This window comes from Chanodichthys erythropterus, chromosome 11 (genome assembly GCF_024489055.1).
Source record: "Chanodichthys erythropterus isolate Z2021 chromosome 11, ASM2448905v1, whole genome shotgun sequence".
Taxonomy (NCBI): Eukaryota; Metazoa; Chordata; class Actinopteri; order Cypriniformes; family Xenocyprididae; genus Chanodichthys; species Chanodichthys erythropterus.
Genome location: NC_090231.1, coordinates 27,563,048 through 27,584,620, shown reverse-complemented (window position 1 = coordinate 27,584,620; position 21,573 = coordinate 27,563,048). Strand labels below are relative to the sequence as shown.

Genomic DNA, 21,573 nt, shown 5'->3' with positions numbered 1-21,573 from the left:
TCCTGAAGTGGTTTGAGCGATCGGATTCAAATCCGTCTCAAATGCGTTTCGGAGGGCATTTAGACCTGGTCTTTTCACGATCGGATAGCTATCCGATCAGAGAAAACGCATGGAGTGACCAGGTGTAAACAGGCCCTCTGTGTCCATTTTAGAAATGTACAGTTCAAGATGATAGAAATCATGCAGTTAGCTAACATGTATTGGCAGAAACAATGAGCTCGTTAAAGTAATCATTACAAGTTGTGATCACAGATATTACAATATATAAAACCTTTTGGCAGTTGTGTCTTTTGATTCAAGTTGGCATCATCTGAGATCCTTGCAGGGGTTCGTGTCATCTCTTCACAGATGTTGGGTCATTTGAAGTCTTCCTAAGCTGCTGAATCCACACTGGAGCTGGCATAATCTCTAGTTACATCGGGTTAGGTATCCCAGGGTAGAAACAGAAAAGCAAATGTAAGGTAATTAGAGTAGCTGTTGTTAAAAAAACCTTATATTTATGTGCATTTGATCTGGAATGCAAGGATATGAGATTCTTATGTGAATGCTCGGCTAAAGATATGATATGTCTTTAATCTAGATTTAAACTGGCAGAGTGAGTCTGAGCTCTGAGCTAAAAGTCCAGAGTTTTGTGACCTAAAGAGTGTGATGGATTGTAGGGCAGTGAAAGATTGGTTAAGTAAACATATACATATACCTCGACCTGCGTTTTGGACTAACTGTATCTTGTTTATTGAGGATGCAGGACAACCAGCTAGTAATGTAATCCAACGACGCGTAGTTGGGCGCTTGAACATTTTGAGCTTACTCACTTCATTCGCGCTTCATTCGCACTAGGGGGCCTCAGTGATCCTCCAGGTGGGCCACGAGATAACTTAAAATTAATTTAAACATATTAATATAATTCATTAATTTAATTATTAATAATAAATAATTAAATGAATTCATTAAATATATTTAAAACAAAACACCATCTCTCTCATACGTATTCTGTGATTGTTTTGGATCAGCCCAGGGTAGCATTTCCCAAAAGCATCGTATGCACCACTGATCCTCTCAAACTTCTTCAAAACACGCTTGTTTGACGAGCATCCGTTAACTTATAAATACAGTTACTCAAACCTTATATAACAGTACATTAATAACATTAACTACAGAGTTCTTTTTTGCAAACATACTTTGCAGACATTCTTTACAACTTAAAAGTACTTACTCTGCTCAGTAATATAATATTCTTTTTTATTAAAAAAAAGTAAGCACAAGTCAACCTGCCACACCAAACAAAACCACGGGGAGATACCAAAGGACTGAATTTAAATACTATGCGGATCCATTCAAAATTATTAAACACAACTCCACTGTCCATCACAAGATATTGTTGAAAAGTCGTTGTTTTTTTGTTTTTTTTGGCGCACAAAAAGTATTCTCGTCACTTTATAATATTAAGATTGAACCGCTGAACTCACATGAGCTGTTTTAAATATGTTTTTAGTACCGTTATGGATCTTGAGATTTACAATGGCATCGTATTTAATAAAAAAATATCTTAATTAGTGTACCGAAGATGAACGAAGGTCTTATGGGTGTAGAACGACATTAGGGTGAGTAATAAATGACATTATTTTCATTTTTGGGTGAACTAACCTTTTGAACCTGTGTTCTGTTTTCAGAGTAACATTAAGAATATCTCTATATATTATTGAGACGTCACCACCACAACCAATCAGACGGGACTCATGCATATAATTTTTTTTTTTTTTTTTTTTTTTATCGTATCAATTAGCTGATAATTGCTAATGAATCTATTCATGTATTTAGCTCATGCTGGTCAAAAAGAGACTAATAGGGTAATGATTGATAAGAATGATTGAATAGTTTGCTCTGTGATGTTTGTATAATGATCATTGCCCTCCTGCATTCCCCAGCTGTTTGAAGCTTGTCTGGTTGAAACACTGAGAAGCCGCTCGATGGGCATAACTCTCTTCTGATTATGTCATGATTGTATAACCCAACAGCTATTGTTTATGGCTCCCAATGGAAAACATTGAGTGAGCCCTCAGAGCACGTTCAGTCCTGATTCTGCTGCTGTCATGTGTGCTGTGATTGTGAGATAACAGTCAGTCTTATGTCTTTAAGAGCTGTGGATGTACTGATATGCCCTTTATCTTTCTGTATTTAAACTTCAGAAAGTCTTTCTTTTACTTCACATTTACAGTAAATGTGTCATTTGTCTTAATAACTCAAACACTATCTTTTCTCTAACCCTTTCCTGGGTTCACTCTAAGCCACCTGGGTATTTCACATCAAAGTTGAGGCTTTCTTTAAATAGTCTTGTTTACTTTTATTATTGTGTGTTGTTGTTTTTTTCAGCTCTGTTGTGTTAGAAACACCACAAGCATACAAAGCTACAAAATGTCGACATTCTGTTTGGTTTCTGGTTCTGTAATGATTTTTTTTTTTTATATATGTCTGGGTTCTTTTCTTGAATAATGTGTAAAAACAGCAGTATAAATGATTTCAGAAATCATAATGTCCATTCGCTTTGCCTGTTATTGCAAGAGACTTGGATTTTTTTCTTACTTGTCGATACTTAAATATAGTTTTGTGCAGTCTTAATGACATGTTTGTGAGGAGTCTTTCAGAGTTTCAGAGAACTTTGGCTCACCTTCTTGTAATTTACATCTCTCCTTTTTCCTCAGCTCATCCTTTTCTCTTTCCATTTTTGACTTTCTTTCATTTGGATGTCTCACATTTCATTTGTACATTTCATCTTTTTTATTTATATATTTAATAACTGACACTTTTTGTTTTGTATGCAATTTTTGGGCAACTTTTCTATTTCTGATTTGTTGTTAGTCGCACACACGCAATCAGTCACACAGGCGTACAGCTGCTGATGCGTTTGGCAGGCATTATTACATCCCTTAACTCCCTTGGGCATGAAATAACGATCTCTCGCCTAGCCAACATTGAACATGCTTTTGTTCAATTCAGAATCACACAGAATCGCTCATGAAAGGAATATTAAATTAATAAAAAGAGATAATTAGCCTTTGTGGTGTTTTCTTTGTGGTGTTAAGTGCTGAGTTAGCCAGGGTGAACTGTGGGTGAACAAAGTGACAAGAAGCATTGTCTTTTGAGTCTCTGGAAATGTTGGCTTTCTCTCTCTCTCTTTTCACTCTCTCTTGTCTTCGTAATGTTTTTCCACCGGTTATGCTTTTCCACCAAATGAGATCAGACTGCTACAGGGTGATGCATGCACTAGTGGAGATCAAAGGATAGTGTCTCTATCTTGATCTATCTCTCTGTCTCCACCTTCATCTCTTCTTTTCCCTTTCGCTCACATACTATTATTATATACTATAAACACAAACAGTATGCATCTAAACATACTTCTAAATGTTTTAGCCTATCTATTAGAGGTGTTTTGTATTAACCAGACTATAATTGTAGGTCTTTGCATGATACTTTTTTTTTTTAAATCACGAAGCCTTAAAGAACAAGCACAAACATCTTTTTGATTTGTTAGCAGCTGGACTGTGGTACACCACAGCATTTGTTTTTGTTGGCTGCAGTTATAATGACTGGCCTGCTGTTTCAGTACCATATATTCCTCTTGATAATGTATCTGTGTGTGTGTCTCTCTTGTCGTTTCTTCAGGGCTGCAGAGCTCCAAAGGAAGCGTGTTTCCAGTGACAGTTCTGTGGCAGAAGCACTTGCACACAGTGACTCACTCAGATCAACCAAAGCAGCTCTCAGCAGGTAAGAGCTACAGAGAGAACGTTTATGCTTTTCCAGAACACATCTCTCAAAATCCAGCCACGTGGATCAAGCCTGCTGCCAGGTTTTCTTTTTTTCTTTTCCAGGCTTATAAAGTTCTTCCTGATTTAAATTTGTATGGCCCTAAGCAGAGTATTGAGTTCTGTGAGATGCTGATCTGTGAATATCAAGTTGTTCTGTGAAAAGAACCCTCTCTAGCTATGCTTCATTGAAGCAAAAATGAGCTAACTCCTCTACTCTCACATCTCTTTTTGTGGGGCTTGATGGTTTATTGATAATGTATACTATATGTAGGGCTTGGCAATATAAAATATCTCTATATCATCCAACTGAGATGTTGCTACAGTGTTTATACAGTGGTAAATTTATTTAAGTAAATATGGTGGTAAATATGGTATTTAAGACTGCTCTGTTATTTACATTAACATTTGCATTAAATTACAAAGCGCAATGTGTCCCAAGCAAGTCAGAATGTGGAAGAACTTGCCTAGTTCTTTATGATTACAGAACAACAACACAACTGTTGTGTGCTTTGCATATGTATTTCAGTTAATTTAAAACATTTATGAATGTTTTGATTGTAGCTTATCCAGGCAGAGTCAGTAACATCCTTTTTACTACATTATTTTGACTGTCTTTTTTTTTTTTTTTTAGCTCAAATGCTAGATTTCTTTTCTAATGAATAATCATATCTTTTAGCCTGCATTCCAAATAAAAAAGAAAATCAAATAAGATGAAGTACTTAAAATATGTGTAAATGTGTTCGCTTGTGTGCTTGAGTCTGTATTGGTGTGTTTGCAACTTCAAATGTGGCCACCAGGCATTTTTGTGAAAAGTATAACATCTCATTTGCTGTGCAGAAATGCATTTTGCATTTTCCTTGCACTTTGTGTGTGTGTGTGTGTGTGCGTGTGCGTGTGCGTGTGCGTGTGCGTGTGCGCGTGCGCGTGTGCGTGTGCGTTTGTGTGTGTGTCCAAAGGGTTTTCATGAAGGTTTTTTAAGGATGCATTTAATAGTTCCCCATGAGCGTTTCATGAGGACTGCATGGAAAATTTAAAGCATTTTCACATACATGCAATGATGCTTACATTGAATACATGGAATATTTATATTTATTATGTTTGCTTATAATAAGTCTTAGTTCCTTCTCATTTTTTATATTGTTTAGAAAATACATCAAAATATAAATTATTATATATTTATGTCTATACATGAGATGTTGTTTGTCAGACAGAAGTCTCCAGAAGTGATATTTTTTTGCGATCATTTATTTTCATGCTTGATTGGGAAGTGGTTCGCTACCCCTTGAATCCATTATCCTTCATGTTACATGGCAGGACAGAATGACATTACGCTTCTACTTGATGTGATGATATATGCATGTATGTGCATGTGAGATTGGAGAGGATGAGAAAAGTTTTCTGTTAGATTCTCTTCAGGATCCCAGACCTCATAATGACATACAGAGAAAAGAACTGACCACTGGAAACAAGCCAAGAGTTATTACACAGATGAAAATGAAAGAAAGCTACTGGCCATGAACCATTAGCTTTTACCACACAGAAGACATAAGGGATATCACTGCCTGACTGCTCTTTAGTCAGAAACCACAATCACAAATCTCTCTCTTGTGTGAAATCAGCTCTGCAGCACAGAGGGCTGTCTTGGGCTCACATGCTCCTTGTGTTCCTAAATGATGGGTTCTTTGGGTCCTATTAAATTTCTCCTAGAGTCAGTAATATCTCTGTAAAGGAAACTCCAGTGTCTGTGCTACATTATGTAACATTTGTGTTGGCCATGAACTGATATGCTCCAGTGGGGTTCGGGCCACAACCCTGCCTGAGGGGAGGAATATCTGGCCAGGCCAGAGCTAATAGAACCACCCCTGGTTGTAATGGAGAGATGTGTCTGGATTACATCACATGCACATGTTTTATGTCCTCAAAATGTCACACCAACTCAAACGCACAATGCACAAATTCACAGTTCTTTTAATTTCCCCCTTGTTATTATTACCTTTTATGTTTTTTTTGTTGTTTTTTTTTTTATGTATTTAGTTTATCTTGTTTCTTTTTCCATGCCATGTAATGTACTGTATAACATTCTGTTTAGTGTTTGTTCTGCAGTTTACTCAGCTTTATCTGCAAAACAGACTCTTTAGGTATATTATTTGTATTTATACATTTTATACTTTTTTAAATTAAAGGCACAATATGTAAGATTTTTGGATTAAAATATCCAAAAACCACTAGAACATTGTTATATTATATATTTTGTTGACTTGTGTACTTATATTATCCCAAATGTTTCCAACAACGTTTAAATCTAGAGAAATCCGCTCTTTTAACCAGTGTAACAACCATGTCATTGCGTCGCCTGCCAATGACGTCATATCCGCGCCACCCTCGATTTCCGTAGAAACTATGCAAACACCAAAGACGCTATTATGTGTTTTATTAGACAGGTGAGCCACTGTTTGGATACCTTTATTAACAGTAAACGTATCATTGTTATATAGCTCAACATGGTTAGTCTTATTGTTTGAATATCTTTTCTTGATGTACCACAAGTAACATGTTTGTACTATCTATGCCATCAGAGACAATGCTATTTTTAAGTGGCTAACATAGCATAATCAGAAAGAGCTTTATGTGTAGTAACAGTAATACAGCATTTATTAATGCTGTTATGAACAACAAGCTTTTATTAATGATATTCCAGTATCGATGTAGCTTACTGCAGCGTGCAGCTAGTGTCTGATACCAGCCACCAAGCAAAGGCCTGTGCAAAGGTGGCTCGTAACATTATAACAACAACACACTCTGATGTATTGAGTATGATTGTTTTGACCAAGTAAAGAGTGTTGCATTACCCACAATTTTAAAAACTGCACAAAAAAAACGCGAACGACGAACATAAAATGTCCCAGGCTCTGTGCCCCGCCCTGCTTCATACTACAGTAATGTTAATAAAACTTCAATACATTAGCTCATCCATGAACATGATTTCTGAACATGAGTCCCATTGGATCACTTTTTATTGGTTGTGGAGGCGAAGACATCAAATCCTATGATTCCACGCTCATTCACGGTGTCATTAAGCTACGCCTTTGTTATTGTTTTGAATAAGTGACCTCTAGCGGCAAAACTTACATACTGTGCCTTTTAAGGAAAATTGGAAGCATTTTATTTACAGTATGCAGAACCAAAGCCTAAATCCTAAGTTTACATTACCTTTACACTATTTTTGCTGCCATTTCCTTTAGGAAATGCAAATCTTGTTTGTACTGTATCACTGTTATGTCAAAAGATTATTGTTTATGGTCATGTCTACATCATTTTCTTACATTTTCATTCATTTATGTTGTTTTTGTTTAATTCTTATGTTGTTTTGAAGGGTGGGGGGTGTCCATCGCTCAAATACAACAGCAGCAGATTTCAAACCTACCAGCAGGTGAGACAGAGCTTTACCAACTATGTTTCTGTATTCCTCCCTTTCTGTGTACCCTTTCACCCTTAGAGTTATTATAGATGTTAGTGTCGAAAGTGTTGAAAGTGTTCAAAGGGCAGCTCTACTCTTTTAATCCCAGTTGGGATAGTTTCTGGTTGCCGGTGGCTCTTCTTAATGTGAACTATGTGTCATTACTGCAATGAGAAAATGAAGTCTAGCACTGCAGGACCACACCATTTCTGTTGCTGATTATTATTTTTACCCACCTGTTCTGTTCCTTATTAGGCCCAGCTGTCTCTGTTGACACGACTTTAGAGGTCGAACAGACATACACTCACAGTACACATAAAGTTCTGTGCAAGCAAAGAGTAGTAATTTACCATGTTTTGGTCTAATCTAGCTTGTGCTGGTCCAGTGTCGTCATTTCTAGTCTGGTTTGTTCATGTTTTGTTGTCTTGTCTGGCATTCTCCAGTTTGATGTCTGTCATGCTATTCTCGAACTGCTGTTTGCTTGAAGATTAAAGGCAGATTCACACAGAATGCGTTTTTGTGCTCCACTGTTCTGCTTTTTGTTTTTCCATGTAATCATCTGCTAAACTGCAGCAGGTCTCGCTGCTTTTTAAGCATCTTGCACATGAACACCCCATTTTTAAGATGTAATGTCCAGTTAAAAGACGTTCAATTTTTAAAAACACATCTCAAGACCCTGCCTTCCTTTTAATCATTAGCATCTTAGCTCTGCATTTGGATGATATTGTGTTCGATCTGACAGTTTTTTAAGTTATATTTTTGGTCTATTTATGGCTTTATTGGATAGAGATCAGACAGGAAAGCATGGGCTGAAGAGAGTAAAATGAGATCAACAAAGAACTTTGAGCAAGGAATAGAACTCGGGTCGCCCAATGAGCAGTTATGGTATACAGTATATTGGATCTCCAACTACGGAATCTGGCATGTGAACTGCCCATCTTAAAGGGATCTTTCACCCAAAAATTTAAACCTTTAGATCATTTACTCATCTTGTTCCAAACCCGTATGACATTTTTTTTCTGTGGAATATGAAGATTGAACAATTTGAAAAGTTTGAACAATGTCTTTGTTCATACCATTAAAAAAGGTGGTGTTTAACTTTGTTTTGAACCCTATTGATCCCCAGAAGAAAAGTCATACAGGCTTGGTGTGGGTGAGCAAATGACAGAATTCTCATTTTTTGATGAACTGCCCTTTAAGAGTTGGCTTTTAAGAGTTCTTGGTATAGACAAACACAATGTCAGGTTATTCAGATTGTGACAACTTGAAAACCTCACCAATCTGTTGTTGTACAGCACTATCTCTTCTGCTACCCATATTCTACAGCTCATCAATACCTCAAATCAGCCTAATATGGTTGAAAGTTTGATTAATCCAGCAGCTTGTTTTCTCTCTCTCTCTCTCTCTGTGTCTACCAGGGAAATTGATTAGGTTTCTGTTTTTGTTGGTTTAACTTTGAATAGGAGCTGTAATTAATTGATGCGTGTCTTATGTTGTTTTTCCGTCATACATAAATGAGGGATTTTTGTTTTCCTCTATAATGGAATTATAGCTGGGCCCACGAGAAGCTCTCATTCTGAGGCAGATTCACATCTGAACACTGATACTCAAAGCAAATAACAACAGGAGGAAGCAAGAGCGCGCAAGAGAGATTAGCTGCTTGTTTCCTGTGCAGGCTGAGCGAACCATCTTTAATGTGGTGTCTGCAAATGGTAAATTGGAAGGAGCATAATAAATGTTATATTGATGAGGAGAAGCAAACGAGGAAAGATGTGCAAAAGCAGTGAGGGCAGCTCCATGGAGCATCGCAGCCTTCATTATCAAGCTGAGATCCTGATGCTGCCAAAGTCTGATTGGTCCCTAGTGAGCTGAACTTTGACCCTAAAAACCTTCCTATATTGAAGTATATTGAAGTCTCCTCTAATGGTATTGTAGTCACAGTATGGGCCATCAAGCTCCCCTCATTAAGACCTGCTTTTGTTTTAAGAAAACACTTCTGCTCATAAATCTCTGTAGTTATTAGAGAAGAACATTCCAGTCCACAATCAATACAATAAAACTAGCTTGTAAATACCATTTGTCGTATTTGTGAGAACTGGTGGGAGCTGGTGAGCTTGCTGAATAAATGCCATGCCCGTCCGAATTCAGATTGCCATTTCTTTCTAGAGTTAATGAGGGGCTTCTGGACTCATATTGAATAATTGGTCCAATGTCACATTTCTACCCTTTCTGTAAATGTGCTAAATTACTAGCAATTACAGCTAGCAAAAACTCAATAACCCCATTAAAGCTGCCTTGAGCTATTTTGTGTCGTTGAGCATGTGTGTGTGTGTGAAGGGTGCATGTTAGAGTGTCTTTTTGAGAGTGTGTGAGTGTGTTGTGAGGAACGTCAGTAATTACAGCTGCCGCCTGTGTTACATACCAAGGAATGGTTCAGACATGTTTAAACACTGGATGATCTTTTAGGCTGGGGGACTAAACCATTACAAGCTTTCCTTCAGGACATGATGGTTAGAGGTGCATTTGCCCTGTTTCCAGGCACATGTATGAAGCTCTTGTGATACAGAGAGGTTTGAGTGGCATCATCAGATCTTTACTCCTCATACTCTGTAATGTGAGTACCAACTCAGCTGCAAGCCTTTTTTCCATCTAAGGAAGAAGAAGAGATTGTATTTAAATGGATATGGCTGAAGATAAATGTGGGTGCTTCAGCAAGCTCAGCAATGTGAATCAGTTTAAAATGGATAAGTTGTGTTTTTCTCTACTGTAGTGCTACTGTGAACTCTCAGACAGACAGGAAAAGATTGGCTGCTCTGAACATTCCCCATGGCTGACCAGAGATCAGTGTTTTTATAATTTGTCATGATATATCTATATGGAAAGATAAATTATGATTGATAGAGTTGGTTTTGATAGCTGAGAGTTATGATTTGTGGTTTCAGAGATCTGAAATTCACTTACCTGAGCAAAATTCGCTGCCTGGAGGCTGAACCTCAGCTGCAAGGCTAGAGGAGGCACGCAAACATTCAGGAAAGGTGTGTGTGTCGGTGTGTGTTGGGAAGACATGTCAGAGTCAGCCCAGATTTATGAGTCTGTGAATTGCTTTTAATTATGGGACACACTCAGATTCCTTAGCAAGGCTACCTCTCTCTCTCTGTCTGTCTAGCTCTCTCTCTCATGCACACACGCTCACAAAATCACTTATAGACACATCCCAATGGAAACAGTATGTTGTGGCTTTGACTTAAGTGTTTATGAATTCCTATACATTTTCCCTTTTTTGTCTGTCTCACTCAATTTGAGGCATTGTGTTCAAAGTGAAACAGGTTTATTGTTTTTCAGTTGACTGTGATCTGACATCTCCTAAATACCAGTTACATTTACTGCCAACCTTTCTAGTAAAGAACACCGCTTATTGGCTCTTTATGTCGTAAGCTGCAGTGTTTCTGGTCTCAGAGCTGCACTGCATCTAGCAAAGTTCAGGATCCAAAGCCCTGTGTGCCATTTGTCTCTTTTCCTTAATGTCCCAGCCCTCTTAGTGTGGGGTGAAGAACCCTTTGATCAAATATTCTTTCAAGTGAGAGTGCACAGAAGATGTTCAGTTGGAGGTCTGTCAGGGGAAGAGACGGAGAGGAGGTGTAGTGTTAGCAATGGCATCAACGTCATAGGTGTGTTCGACTTCGACTGTGTCTTCCCTTACCGTTCAGCGATATTTTCCACTTGCACGTTGGGGAGGAGTCAAAAAAGAAGCTGTCAAATCTGAAACTTAGTGCCTCTCATAGTGATGCTCACACAGTATTTGTGTACTTTACTGCAGACAAAGTGGATTAGATATAATATTTCTCAGATAAACAGATGTTTGAATTTTTACATGTACTATAACAGGCAGAAATGCTGCTCATTGAATAGGGTATGTGCTGCTTGATACAGTGCCTGTATGTGAAAGAAAAAAGTTCAAGATAAGGCGTATTGTTTATTATTTAGTTATTATTTAGTTTAAATTTATTTTGATTAACCCTTAAATGCATGACTGTTTCGCCAATCATTCTTACATATTCGGGTCTTTATCGACCCGGATCTATATCTAACACTGAAGGATCTCTACCTGTTGCGATAATATAAAACTCCTCTGATATTAGAGTAACAATTACAGAAGAATAAAATAATGCATATTTTGTTACCTTTTGGAGCTTGAAAGGGCTCTGTTTGAGCAGATGTTTTATGCCATCATCACTGTCCTCGTCAGAGCTCATTTGCCAGTAAATTCAGAAAATAATAGGCTAGTTTTATGTTTGATTTCACGAATGTGAGCCCATTCGCGATCTCAAACTTATTCTCAAAACTATATAATTATCTTTAAAATCAATATTTCGATCGCTAACAGATTCACCAGATCAATCCAGTAACAGTTAGTCATATTTGATTGCTTTCAGTACTTGTTCTGCAGTAAATTGCTGAGCCATTTCATGTTTTTCTTATTTCGTTTTCTGTCTAAATGTGTCGTCATTTCAGCATTGTGTATCAGACATTGCCACCTTGTGGAATAAAGGTGAATTGCACTTATTCCGTCATCTAAGATTCAATTATTGTTGTGCAGAAAAAATATATGTACACTCATACACACCTCGGGTCATTTGCGACCCTATACAATTTTTACAAAAAATTAATACAAAAATAGACATTCTTTTATAATTTTATGATTTTTTTCTTGTTATATTCTTTATAATGAATTGATTGAGGAATACCAAGAAGGTTGATGTCTAACTTAAAAAAATGAACAAGGAGGAGGTTAATGAATAATGTATGCATTTAAGGGTTAACATAACATTTGTAAATATATGATATTAAGATTTTACATGAAAAAGTGTTTACTCTAAAATGTTTTTACTCTTGTTAGCGTTAGTGAAACTGAAATTGTCATCTGTTTGACCTATTGCGAAATGGCTGTCAGAGCTCACGTGGCCGTTCTGGTAAAATTACTGAGTCTGCCTACTCAGTCTGCTTGAATCCTTCTCGCTGTACTTTAGTGAAAAATTGTCAGCACCCCGTCCAGTCAGACCAAACTTTTTAACCATGCACTGCTCACGATGTGCCATATGAAATCAAACAGACCTAATGTCACACTTTTTATGTCACACAGATAGCATTGCAGTGACATTCATTGAGTTTGGGCTCTCTCCTCAATTCATCTCTTGCTCTGAGAGAAGAATATTTTGAAACTTATTTAAAGTCATTATTCTGTTGCTCAATAAAACTCTGAGATGCTGAACATTGAGAATGGCATAAAAAAAAGTGTGTATGCATATGCATTGTAGCCATTCTTTCTTTGTAGAACCATTTGAAGATTATTTGAACAGCTTCATCGCACAGGAAAAACATCAGGAGATGATTCAAGTTGAGATTAATGGCTTCACAGTATGTGCATCAAGAACTTTAGTTTCAGATACATTCCGTGAAGAGGTCCTCTAAAAGATTTATGTTTGTTGATTTAAAGTGTTTCAATCACTCAGATGTTTCTGTTTCTCCCACAGGTTTGAGAAGAGCACCCTGAGCAATGCGAACTCTGGTAAGGAGTTTAAGTAGTGCTCTAATTTTGCTTTCAGCTCTTCAGTGAATGAACATCAAGTGAACTTTAGCAGAGTTTCTTTGGATAAAAATGTATAATTCTAAGTTAATAAATGTAAATCGGAGCACAGCTGCATTTTAGTCTTTACTTGTGAGAATAAGTTAAAGTCGTACAGAGTGTCGGGTCTCTGCAAGAAGCAAATTGGGGTCGCTACACATAGTGGAGGAGCAGCTCTTGCTCAGTGAACAATAGAAGGTGGAAGTTTAGTGTTAAACACTCCTTGGTCTTCGTTCATGTTCCTTTTTAACGAGCTGCTGCCTGTCAGGAGAGGGCATGTGCCAAGGCTATGGTATTTTCCGCTCTCTTGGCACTGGTAGGGGAAGCAGAGAGAGGAGGAAAGGACTGTCTCACAGTCTGTGAGGTGCAGCGAGGCAGAGCAGGTTATCATCACTCACATTGATCCACATTAGAATTCAGCTCTAGCTCCAAAGCTTCCTGGCATGAGCAGAGGAGGAACGCATTTCCAAAACCTGATTTGGCCCTGTGCTTGCTTTCTCTAGACAGGAAAAAAGACTCTTCAGTTCCATAAAGCGGTCGAGTTTTGAGAGCTGGATTGAAGCGGGCATATCTTTAGACACAGGCGTAGATTTAGCCTCGCAGTGTGCTCTACAACGCGTGTTAGCCTGACATCCCAGCTGGGTGTTTTCATATTTTACCTCTCGAGGTTTGTGAAGCAATACACAAGATTGCTGGATTAGGAAGGCAAATCTACAAAGGGCATTGCGAAGCTTTGAACACAGATTTAGCATATTGAGACTGAACCCTCAGAGCCAGCATCAGCAAATGTGATTAACACCCGTAATTAAAACCATATTTTTACTCCCTTTTTAACTGTCTGCTTCCAAAGCATTAAATAAACAGAACATCTTCTTGTGAAACTCTGAATAACTGAATATTGAACAAATATGCATAAGCGATTTGTGCATGCAGGCAGTTTCTGAATAATAATACCTTTAAGTGATAATGGAGTCATCAAGTGTCATGAGAAAACTGACTCCAGTATTTGCACATTTTCTGGTACCACAGCTTTACAAATCTTCTTACAAATAATACTGTTTCTGTTGTTCACTCTAATGCCATAGTTTTCACACATCTGGTCACATTTCAGCTTGGTGAATTTAGTCTATGCTTTAAAACTATAAATGTAACATTTTTTTTTCTTTTTTCGAATTGTAACAAAAGTTAAATCTTTCAAACCATCTTTTTTCTCTTTACTCCGTATCACTACTGTAAGCCATTATAATTACAGTATATTTATTTTAGATTTTAGATCATGTCTGTAAATAAAGGAAAAAAGGTCAGATTACTACTATATGCAGCGCAAGGTGTCGTAGTAGCTTGAAACCACAAATAACCCTTAAATCAGCGACAATGCATGTAATAAAACATGAATCAGCATCAGGCAACAATTTGCCTATAAATAACCTGTAAGCCAATTTGTAATAGTTTACTTTATCTGATATAAATAGCAATTCTTAAGTTTGTAATGATTTTTAAACCAATTGTTTTCAATGAGTCAAAACAACAGCTGCATATAAGCTACTTACCTGCTCTTAAGACATTTTTTGCATGTCTATCCTTCTTTTATTTGTTGATTTATTTATTTATTTTTCTTTTTTTTTTTTGGTTGGAGAGTTTTGATGTTGTTAGTGACATTTTCACTGATAAGACGATCACCTGTAAATATGGGCACAGTGGTTTGCCTCAAACCATCAGATTCATCTGCACAGAATAGCAGGAGCCGAAGCACAAATCATATAATCACAAAAACTGTGTTCCTCTGCCAAGTAACTTGTAGTTTTATGCTTCAACCACTAGTGTTACATAGTGTAGCTTTAATTACACTTAAAGGATTAGTTCACTTAAGACTAATTAAGATTAGTTTGTCTTTCTTCAGTCGAAAAGAAATTAAGGTTTTTGAGGAAAATGTTCCAGGATTTTTCTCCATATAGTGGACTTCAGTGGCTACCAATGGATTAAAGGTCCAAATTGCAGTTTGAATGCAGCTTCAAAGGGCTCTACATGATCCCAAACAAGGAATTAGGGTCTTGTCTAGCAAAACAATTGGTCATTTTCTAAAATAAGTAAAAGTGTAAATTTGATCCACAACTGCTCATTTTGCACTAGCTCTGCGATGTGCCACGCATTACATAATCACGTTGGAATGGTCACATGTGACGTAGGTGGAAGTAATAAATAAATTAAAGTATTTTGCAGCTCACAAGGAATAACAATCAATTTTATTATGGTTACTTTTCTTAAATTAGACATCCTTGATGACATATGCCTTTATAGTCTTTGCAGGTTCACTTTGTAGACATTGGATCGGAACTTTCGCGTACATCACGTATGACCTTTACAACGTGATTATGTAACGCGTGGCGCATCATAGAGCTAGTGCGAGATGAGCATTTGTGGTTAAAAATCTATACTTTTTTTTTTTTTTTTTTTTTTTTTTTAAGAAAATGACCGATCGTTTCACTAGACAAGACCCTTATTCCTCAGGCGGGATCATGTGGTCCTTCAACCTGTTGTACCCCAGTGAAGTCCACTATATGGAGAAAAATCCTGGAATGTTTTCCTCAAAAACCTTAATTTTAATTTCAACTGAAGAAAGAAAGACATAAACATGTTGGATGACATGTAAATTATCATAATTTTAATTCTGAGGTGAACTAATCCTTTAAGTAAAAATATCAAAAGTTCTAGATCAAATTGAATAGCTTACTTCAGTTTAGCTATTAAAAAAAATGCAGAAAAAAATAAATTACACTCCTGTCTACATTAAATCAGTGTGTCCCATAATTAATCAAAACCAATTAAGATGGCCTCCATTAACTCTATTTTTTATGCCAACTAATTTTTTTACACATCTGTTCACATTAAATCTTGGTAAACAGACTTTGCTTTGTAATTAGTTAAGTAAAAATGATCAAAACAAGTTCAAGATCAAATAATTGACAAGCAGCAATAACTGTATAAAAAAGAAAAAGTACACTTGAATCTCCATTAACAAAGTACTTTCTTGTTTAACAGTGTCAGCAGACAATCTAATTGACTGTGTGAAGAAGAAGGACCATCAGAAGGTATCATTTGAACATCATTTGAATACATTAATCACATAAATACACCACCTAGGCTTCTCAGATTTTTTTTTTTTTTTAATGACTTGCAAGAACATAAGCATATTTTTAGTGAGTATATAACTCATATCGTGTTTTACAGTGATTTAATATGCAAGAGAGAAATCTGTGTGCTTTTAGTTAAATGTTCATTCGGCCTAAGGATATTCTGTCATCTCTAATGCAGTACTGACCTCACCATTAAATGTCAAGTATCTTGCAGAGCGGAGGCGGAACCAGATAAATGATCCTGCATATTCTCTTGACCTTTCACTCGTTCTTAGTTTCTATGGTGACCAAACAGGCTTTCCCCAGAATGATAATCTCTCACATCCAGCCCCAAACCTGTTCCCACTCGTCATATCACGATACAAAGAAGAGAAGAGGGGACATTTCAAATATTAATGAGGAAGTTTGGCACGTTGCAATGGGCAGTGGTGTACACAGCAACCCTTACCTGCCCCACTGTGTCTTTTTTACATTAAGCATCTCAAATGGTGACACTGGTGTGTCTGTAGTTACCAGATTGTGGAGTGCAGAGATTCCACTGTCTGGTGTGTGTAGATGGTGTTCTCCTCTTTCCTCTCAGTGCATTCATCATCAGGATGAGACTGAAAACTGGTAAATAAAACACCTCTGATGATACTTGTCTATCTAGACTCACTAGACTGATGATAATGCTAGTAATTGCCCAAACTCTGTGGTGTATAAAAGAATTCTGGCAAGTTTCTGACAGATTTTGGGCTTTATCGCACCAAAGGGTCCTTTGAACCTATTGAGACGGTCACTGGCACGTTTGCTTTTAGCCTTCTGCTTTTCTCCTTAAGCACAGCTGAGCCAATCACTAGATTCTGTTTGAATTACTGTGTAGAAACTGCAATAATTAATGAGACTCAGTGATCAGGACACCATGTGGCTTCCAATAAAGATGCTCTCTTTGGTTTGCCATTGGGATGTGTTTATCTCAGTGTTTGTTTGATTAACTGGCAGCTTTTTCTCTTCAGTTGAAGGAGCTGCATAAGAAGGGGGCAGACCTGTGTGTACAGGACCCTGTGGGCCGCACTCTTCTGCACTATGCTGTGGAAGTGGGCAGCAAGGAGATTGTCAGATACATCATTGATAATGGTAAATGATCACATAACACATGTCTGTAACATCTCTCAAATGCTGCTGGCATAGGCGGAATGTCTTTGTCTCTCTAGTTTTAGTGCATGTATGTCGCTTTTGTTCTTTCTGTTGAATGATCAATGTAAAATATGTGGAGTAGATCTTTAAAAATAGTAAAGTGAAACTCTCATTGTCAGCAGCCCTCTCTCTCTCTCTCTCTCTCTCTCTCCTTTTCAAATGAGCTTTATTAGCATGACTGTGTAGCACAATGTTTTTGCCAGAGCATTAACATATTATGTATAAATAATAATTATAAAAAAATCATACATGTAGATATGTAGATATGTCATATGTAGCATAGTAAATAAATAAATCTAGAGTAAAGCGGGCCTCTCCAGTGAATTAACCATGTCTAACATTGTGAACGGCTAGCACATATTTAGCTTTACTATCATCTTTGCTGTACTATCATCAGTATTTTCTTAGTATCATTAAGTTCAATGAATGATGGAATCAGTGTTTCAAATTTAGAGTGAAATGTTTCTCTTACATTGTGGTATATAGAACAGATGAGAAGATTTGCTGTAGATAACAATGTCTACAGATCCTCTGCTCTCTGTGTCCATGTTTGTTTACGTCTTCCTGTTTCTATTTCTAGATCATGGTCACTTAATCTGTATTTGGAGAGGATTTGTCTTTCTTTAAATTGTTTAATTAATAAATAATATGCCAATTTTGGGGTTCTATTTAGGGTCATATAACATTGGAGTTTATTTTGGAGGTCAGATTGAGTTTGTGTTTCATCATGAGTAACTTTTAGATTTTTGTCAGTTTCTTTAATAATAGTTTTGAGGTTGTAGCTGTAGTCAGTCAGGAGTTGTTTCATGGACTACTTGAAGATTGAGTGCGTTTAGAGGATGAGATTCTGGTGAGGTTTCAATGGCAAGAAGGGCTTTATATTGGAATGAATCAGGCTCAGACTGATGGAGGTGATGCCAGAACTGAACATATCTCTTCTGGATTTCAATGTTCAGCGCATACAAGCCTACATGTAATTCAGCCCTGCAGGCATCATTGGTAGTGCTTCTGTGAACCCCTAAAATGTTTTTGGCAATTTCTAATTGTAGTTTTTCTAGGAAGTTTTATCCCAATTATTAAAATTTAGCACTGTTCCCCAAATTTCACATCCATATAAAATAATTTGTATTATTATTGAATTATAAAATTTTATCCACGTTTTAATGGGTAATTTTAATTGACTGCATTATGACCTTATTGCATAAAAAAAGTCCTCCGATCCTTTTCACTCGTGTTTTGACTGAAGCCTCCTGATGTTGATGCCCAGATAACTGTTGCTCATGTTGTGCTGTAGGTTCTATCCTTAGTAAGTGAACTGGTCAACTGGTCGACTTCGGGCATACCCGAAGCATGGCAATTAGACTGTTCCCCCAAAGGGGCTCACTAAGAGCTGAAGACAGAACTATCTCATTACAGGGAGCAGAGCACCTTGCCCAAAACCGGGAAGGTTCTACCCCATGCTTATCCTAAATGACCACTGGGAGCTACAACCATTGTAAAAACTGTAATATGAGACCACAGCAACAAACCGAGCCCTCTCATAGGGAGTCAGGAATCCTACTATTAAGGATTTCAATTACACTCAACCATGAAAACATTGCCATCAAGGGGAGCCAGCTGAGTGCTAGCTGTGACCACTCAGAAACAAATCTTTGTAGGATCCCAAAACTCTAGACAGTCCCGAAGGTTCGCAAACTGGGGCAAAAAACCCACTTCCTGATGGGTTCTCGAGATCAGAATAGCTCATCCCAGGGACTGGAGGACCCTGCTTCAAGACCTGACTCTTCAGTCAATCCCAAAGAAAAAGGGGCCCTCCAACACTCACGAAGGTGCCTACAACTAGGAAGGTTTCACAAACTAGAGCAAAAAAAAAAAAAATCCCTTTTGGGTTCCAGAAATCGCCACGACCAAGCACTGCTGTTGTGCAGGCCACCTGAGGGCACAGTTCTAAAAATAACACCTGCCTTCAATCTCTCTGCATCTAATTTCACAGAATTAGGTCTCACACATTAGTAATGGCAGACCGGAAAGGCAAATAAACTCATAAGATTCCCTTTTTGCTCCAGCCACCACCTAAGTGATCGAACCCGCCTGCTGCTATGGCAGCCATGGGACCCCAATTGTGAGGTGCAGGCGCTCTATTCTCATCTCTCGAGAGAATATAAAGGATTTTATCACAGCGACTGCATCATAAAGAGCACGTTCAACTCCCTCGAGAGCTGGCCAGTGTTATTGTCGTGTTTAGACACATGCTTTAGACACCGGTCACGCTGGAGGCATTCCCCAAAGTATCCTAAGACACAGTGCAAGTTCCCATTCGAAAGGGAACTTCTATTTTGCATTATTTTAATTAATACAATTTCCCAAATGCAAATTATATTATTAAAACAACAATTTAAGTGAAAAGTTGATTTGGTTACCATGAAGATCATTTGCAGTAGAATATCATATTCATTTTATGTCATAATGTTTCTTTGTTTTAATATTTTCCAGGTTTAAATTGCATTTTAAAATCCTAGACCTTCAGCGTGCCCTCAGACTTGATCCCCAGTTTGTTTGTTTGTTTGTTTGTTTGTTTGTTGTTGTTGAACAATACCAGTAAAAGTTTTTGGAAATACCTATTTATTCTTTACTATTATTCTAAAATGTGAAAGGTAGTAATAATAATATAATCATCAAAACTATGACACAAATGGATTATCTTATATTTTTGATTCTACAAAATAGCCACACTTTGACAAAATAGCCACACTTTAGATCAACAGGTCTCTGAACATAAACACATTCAGATGTGTCCAAGCTTCTGACTGGTATTGTTTGCTACTTTGCTTTCAATCACTGTTATGTGTGTTATCTGTGGTGTGTGTGGGGGTTGATGTTTGAAACAGGTCATCTCTCTCTCCCACGCAAGCTTTTTACAGCTCTTCATTAAGCAACACACCATCACCTCAGGGCACATGCTTTAGTGTGGTTGCAAGGTGTGATTTTTTTTCTTTTTCTCTCTCTCTTTCTCCACAGCACCCACCGATATTCTGGATGTAACGGAGAGAGAAAAGTGAGGCCTGTTCTTTCATACTATAATGCACACTGATGCCATTTGTTATTTTTATCTGTTGACAGGAAAGGTTCAGGCTTCTGTTTTATGATAGTGTAGTCTAGCCTGGTTCACTGAAAAGGCTAAGCTTTTTCAGGAATTATCTTGAGATTCATTTGTAACAGCCTGTATATTCCTCCAACTTGTTTTTCTGCCTTCTTCTCTTTCGGTCTTTTGTTTACTCTCTCTCTTTGCTTTCTTTCTGTCTGACTGTCACTTTCCTTTTTATTCAGCGGAGAGACGGTGTTGCACAAAGCGGCCTCGTTGTGTCATAGGACAATCTGTCATTACCTAGTGGAGGCGGGAGCATCTCTCATGAAGACAGACTTACAGGTGAGATAGACATGTAAAGAAAGACAGTGTTTGGTGCTGGATTACCCAAAAATGAAAATTCTGTCATCATTTACTCACCTATACTGTATGTCATTCCTAACCCATAAGACTTGGTTAATGGTTAATCTTCCTAACACATCACATACACTGCGCGATTCATATGGATTTGTTTCACGATGCCTTTATGACCTTTTTTTTGGATCCTTCAAGTTTTAGTTAGCCAAACTTTGGAGGGACAGAAACCTCTTAGGTTTCATTAAAAATAATTTATGTTTAGAAATTATGACAGAATTTTAATTTTTGGGTAAAACCTCTCTTCAATGTTTTTTGGAGTCTACTCACAAGCACAGAATAAAGCCTCACGACCAGATCTGATGTTGTACTCGACAAAAACAGTATGGAAAGTAATATGATAGATTTTGAGTATGTATTAGCATCCTGTCAGAAGTTTTGTGTTTGATATGGGAATTTAGGAAAGAATAATTTTGGTGAGCTCTGTATACAGATTCGTGCCAAGCTGATTCACTGTAGATGTTTGTGGCTTTTGGATCTATTTCATTTTGGTTGCAGCCTCCAGCTGGTCTCTATCCCTGAACGTCTCTGTACTTAACTGCTCTCTTAGTCAGTGCTGACTAAGACCTCCACATGAAACAAGGAGCCATTCTTCCCACCCTCTCCCCCGCTCACCTCCACAGAGCCAGCCAAGAGACTCACTTCTGATTGGTGTACCGCAAAATTACACACAGCTGTAGACACACTAGACTCTAATTACTGCCTCTCTTCTTTTCAGAAGAAACATCAATTTAAAAACTACTTATTTGAAGAGATCTGCGAGGGAATGATTTTCCACAAAGCACAAAAATCTCATTTGTGGTTAGAACTCTCAGCAGTACTGTCCATCGCTCTCTTTTGTACCTTTGCTCCACTGGGCCTTACTGTAAGAGTCTCCTCTA

At 37.5% G+C, this 21,573-nt stretch overlaps 1 protein-coding gene across 15 annotated transcripts in view; it reads left to right on the top strand.

The window, feature by feature from the left end:
* Positions 1 to 21,573, top strand: part of dgkza (diacylglycerol kinase, zeta a) — a 116,624-nt gene that overhangs the window by 89,974 nt on the left and 5,077 nt on the right. For all 15 annotated transcript variants that reach the window (XM_067402210.1, XM_067402212.1, XM_067402219.1 and 12 more), the window contains 7 exons: positions 3,661 to 3,762; positions 7,177 to 7,233; positions 12,792 to 12,826; positions 15,923 to 15,972; positions 17,013 to 17,133; positions 20,212 to 20,248; positions 20,521 to 20,620. In XM_067402210.1, the coding sequence (XP_067258311.1) occupies positions 3,661 to 3,762; positions 7,177 to 7,233; positions 12,792 to 12,826; positions 15,923 to 15,972; positions 17,013 to 17,133; positions 20,212 to 20,248; positions 20,521 to 20,620 (502 nt within the window). The remainder of the gene's footprint in view (positions 1 to 3,660; positions 3,763 to 7,176; positions 7,234 to 12,791; positions 12,827 to 15,922; positions 15,973 to 17,012; positions 17,134 to 20,211; positions 20,249 to 20,520; positions 20,621 to 21,573) is intronic.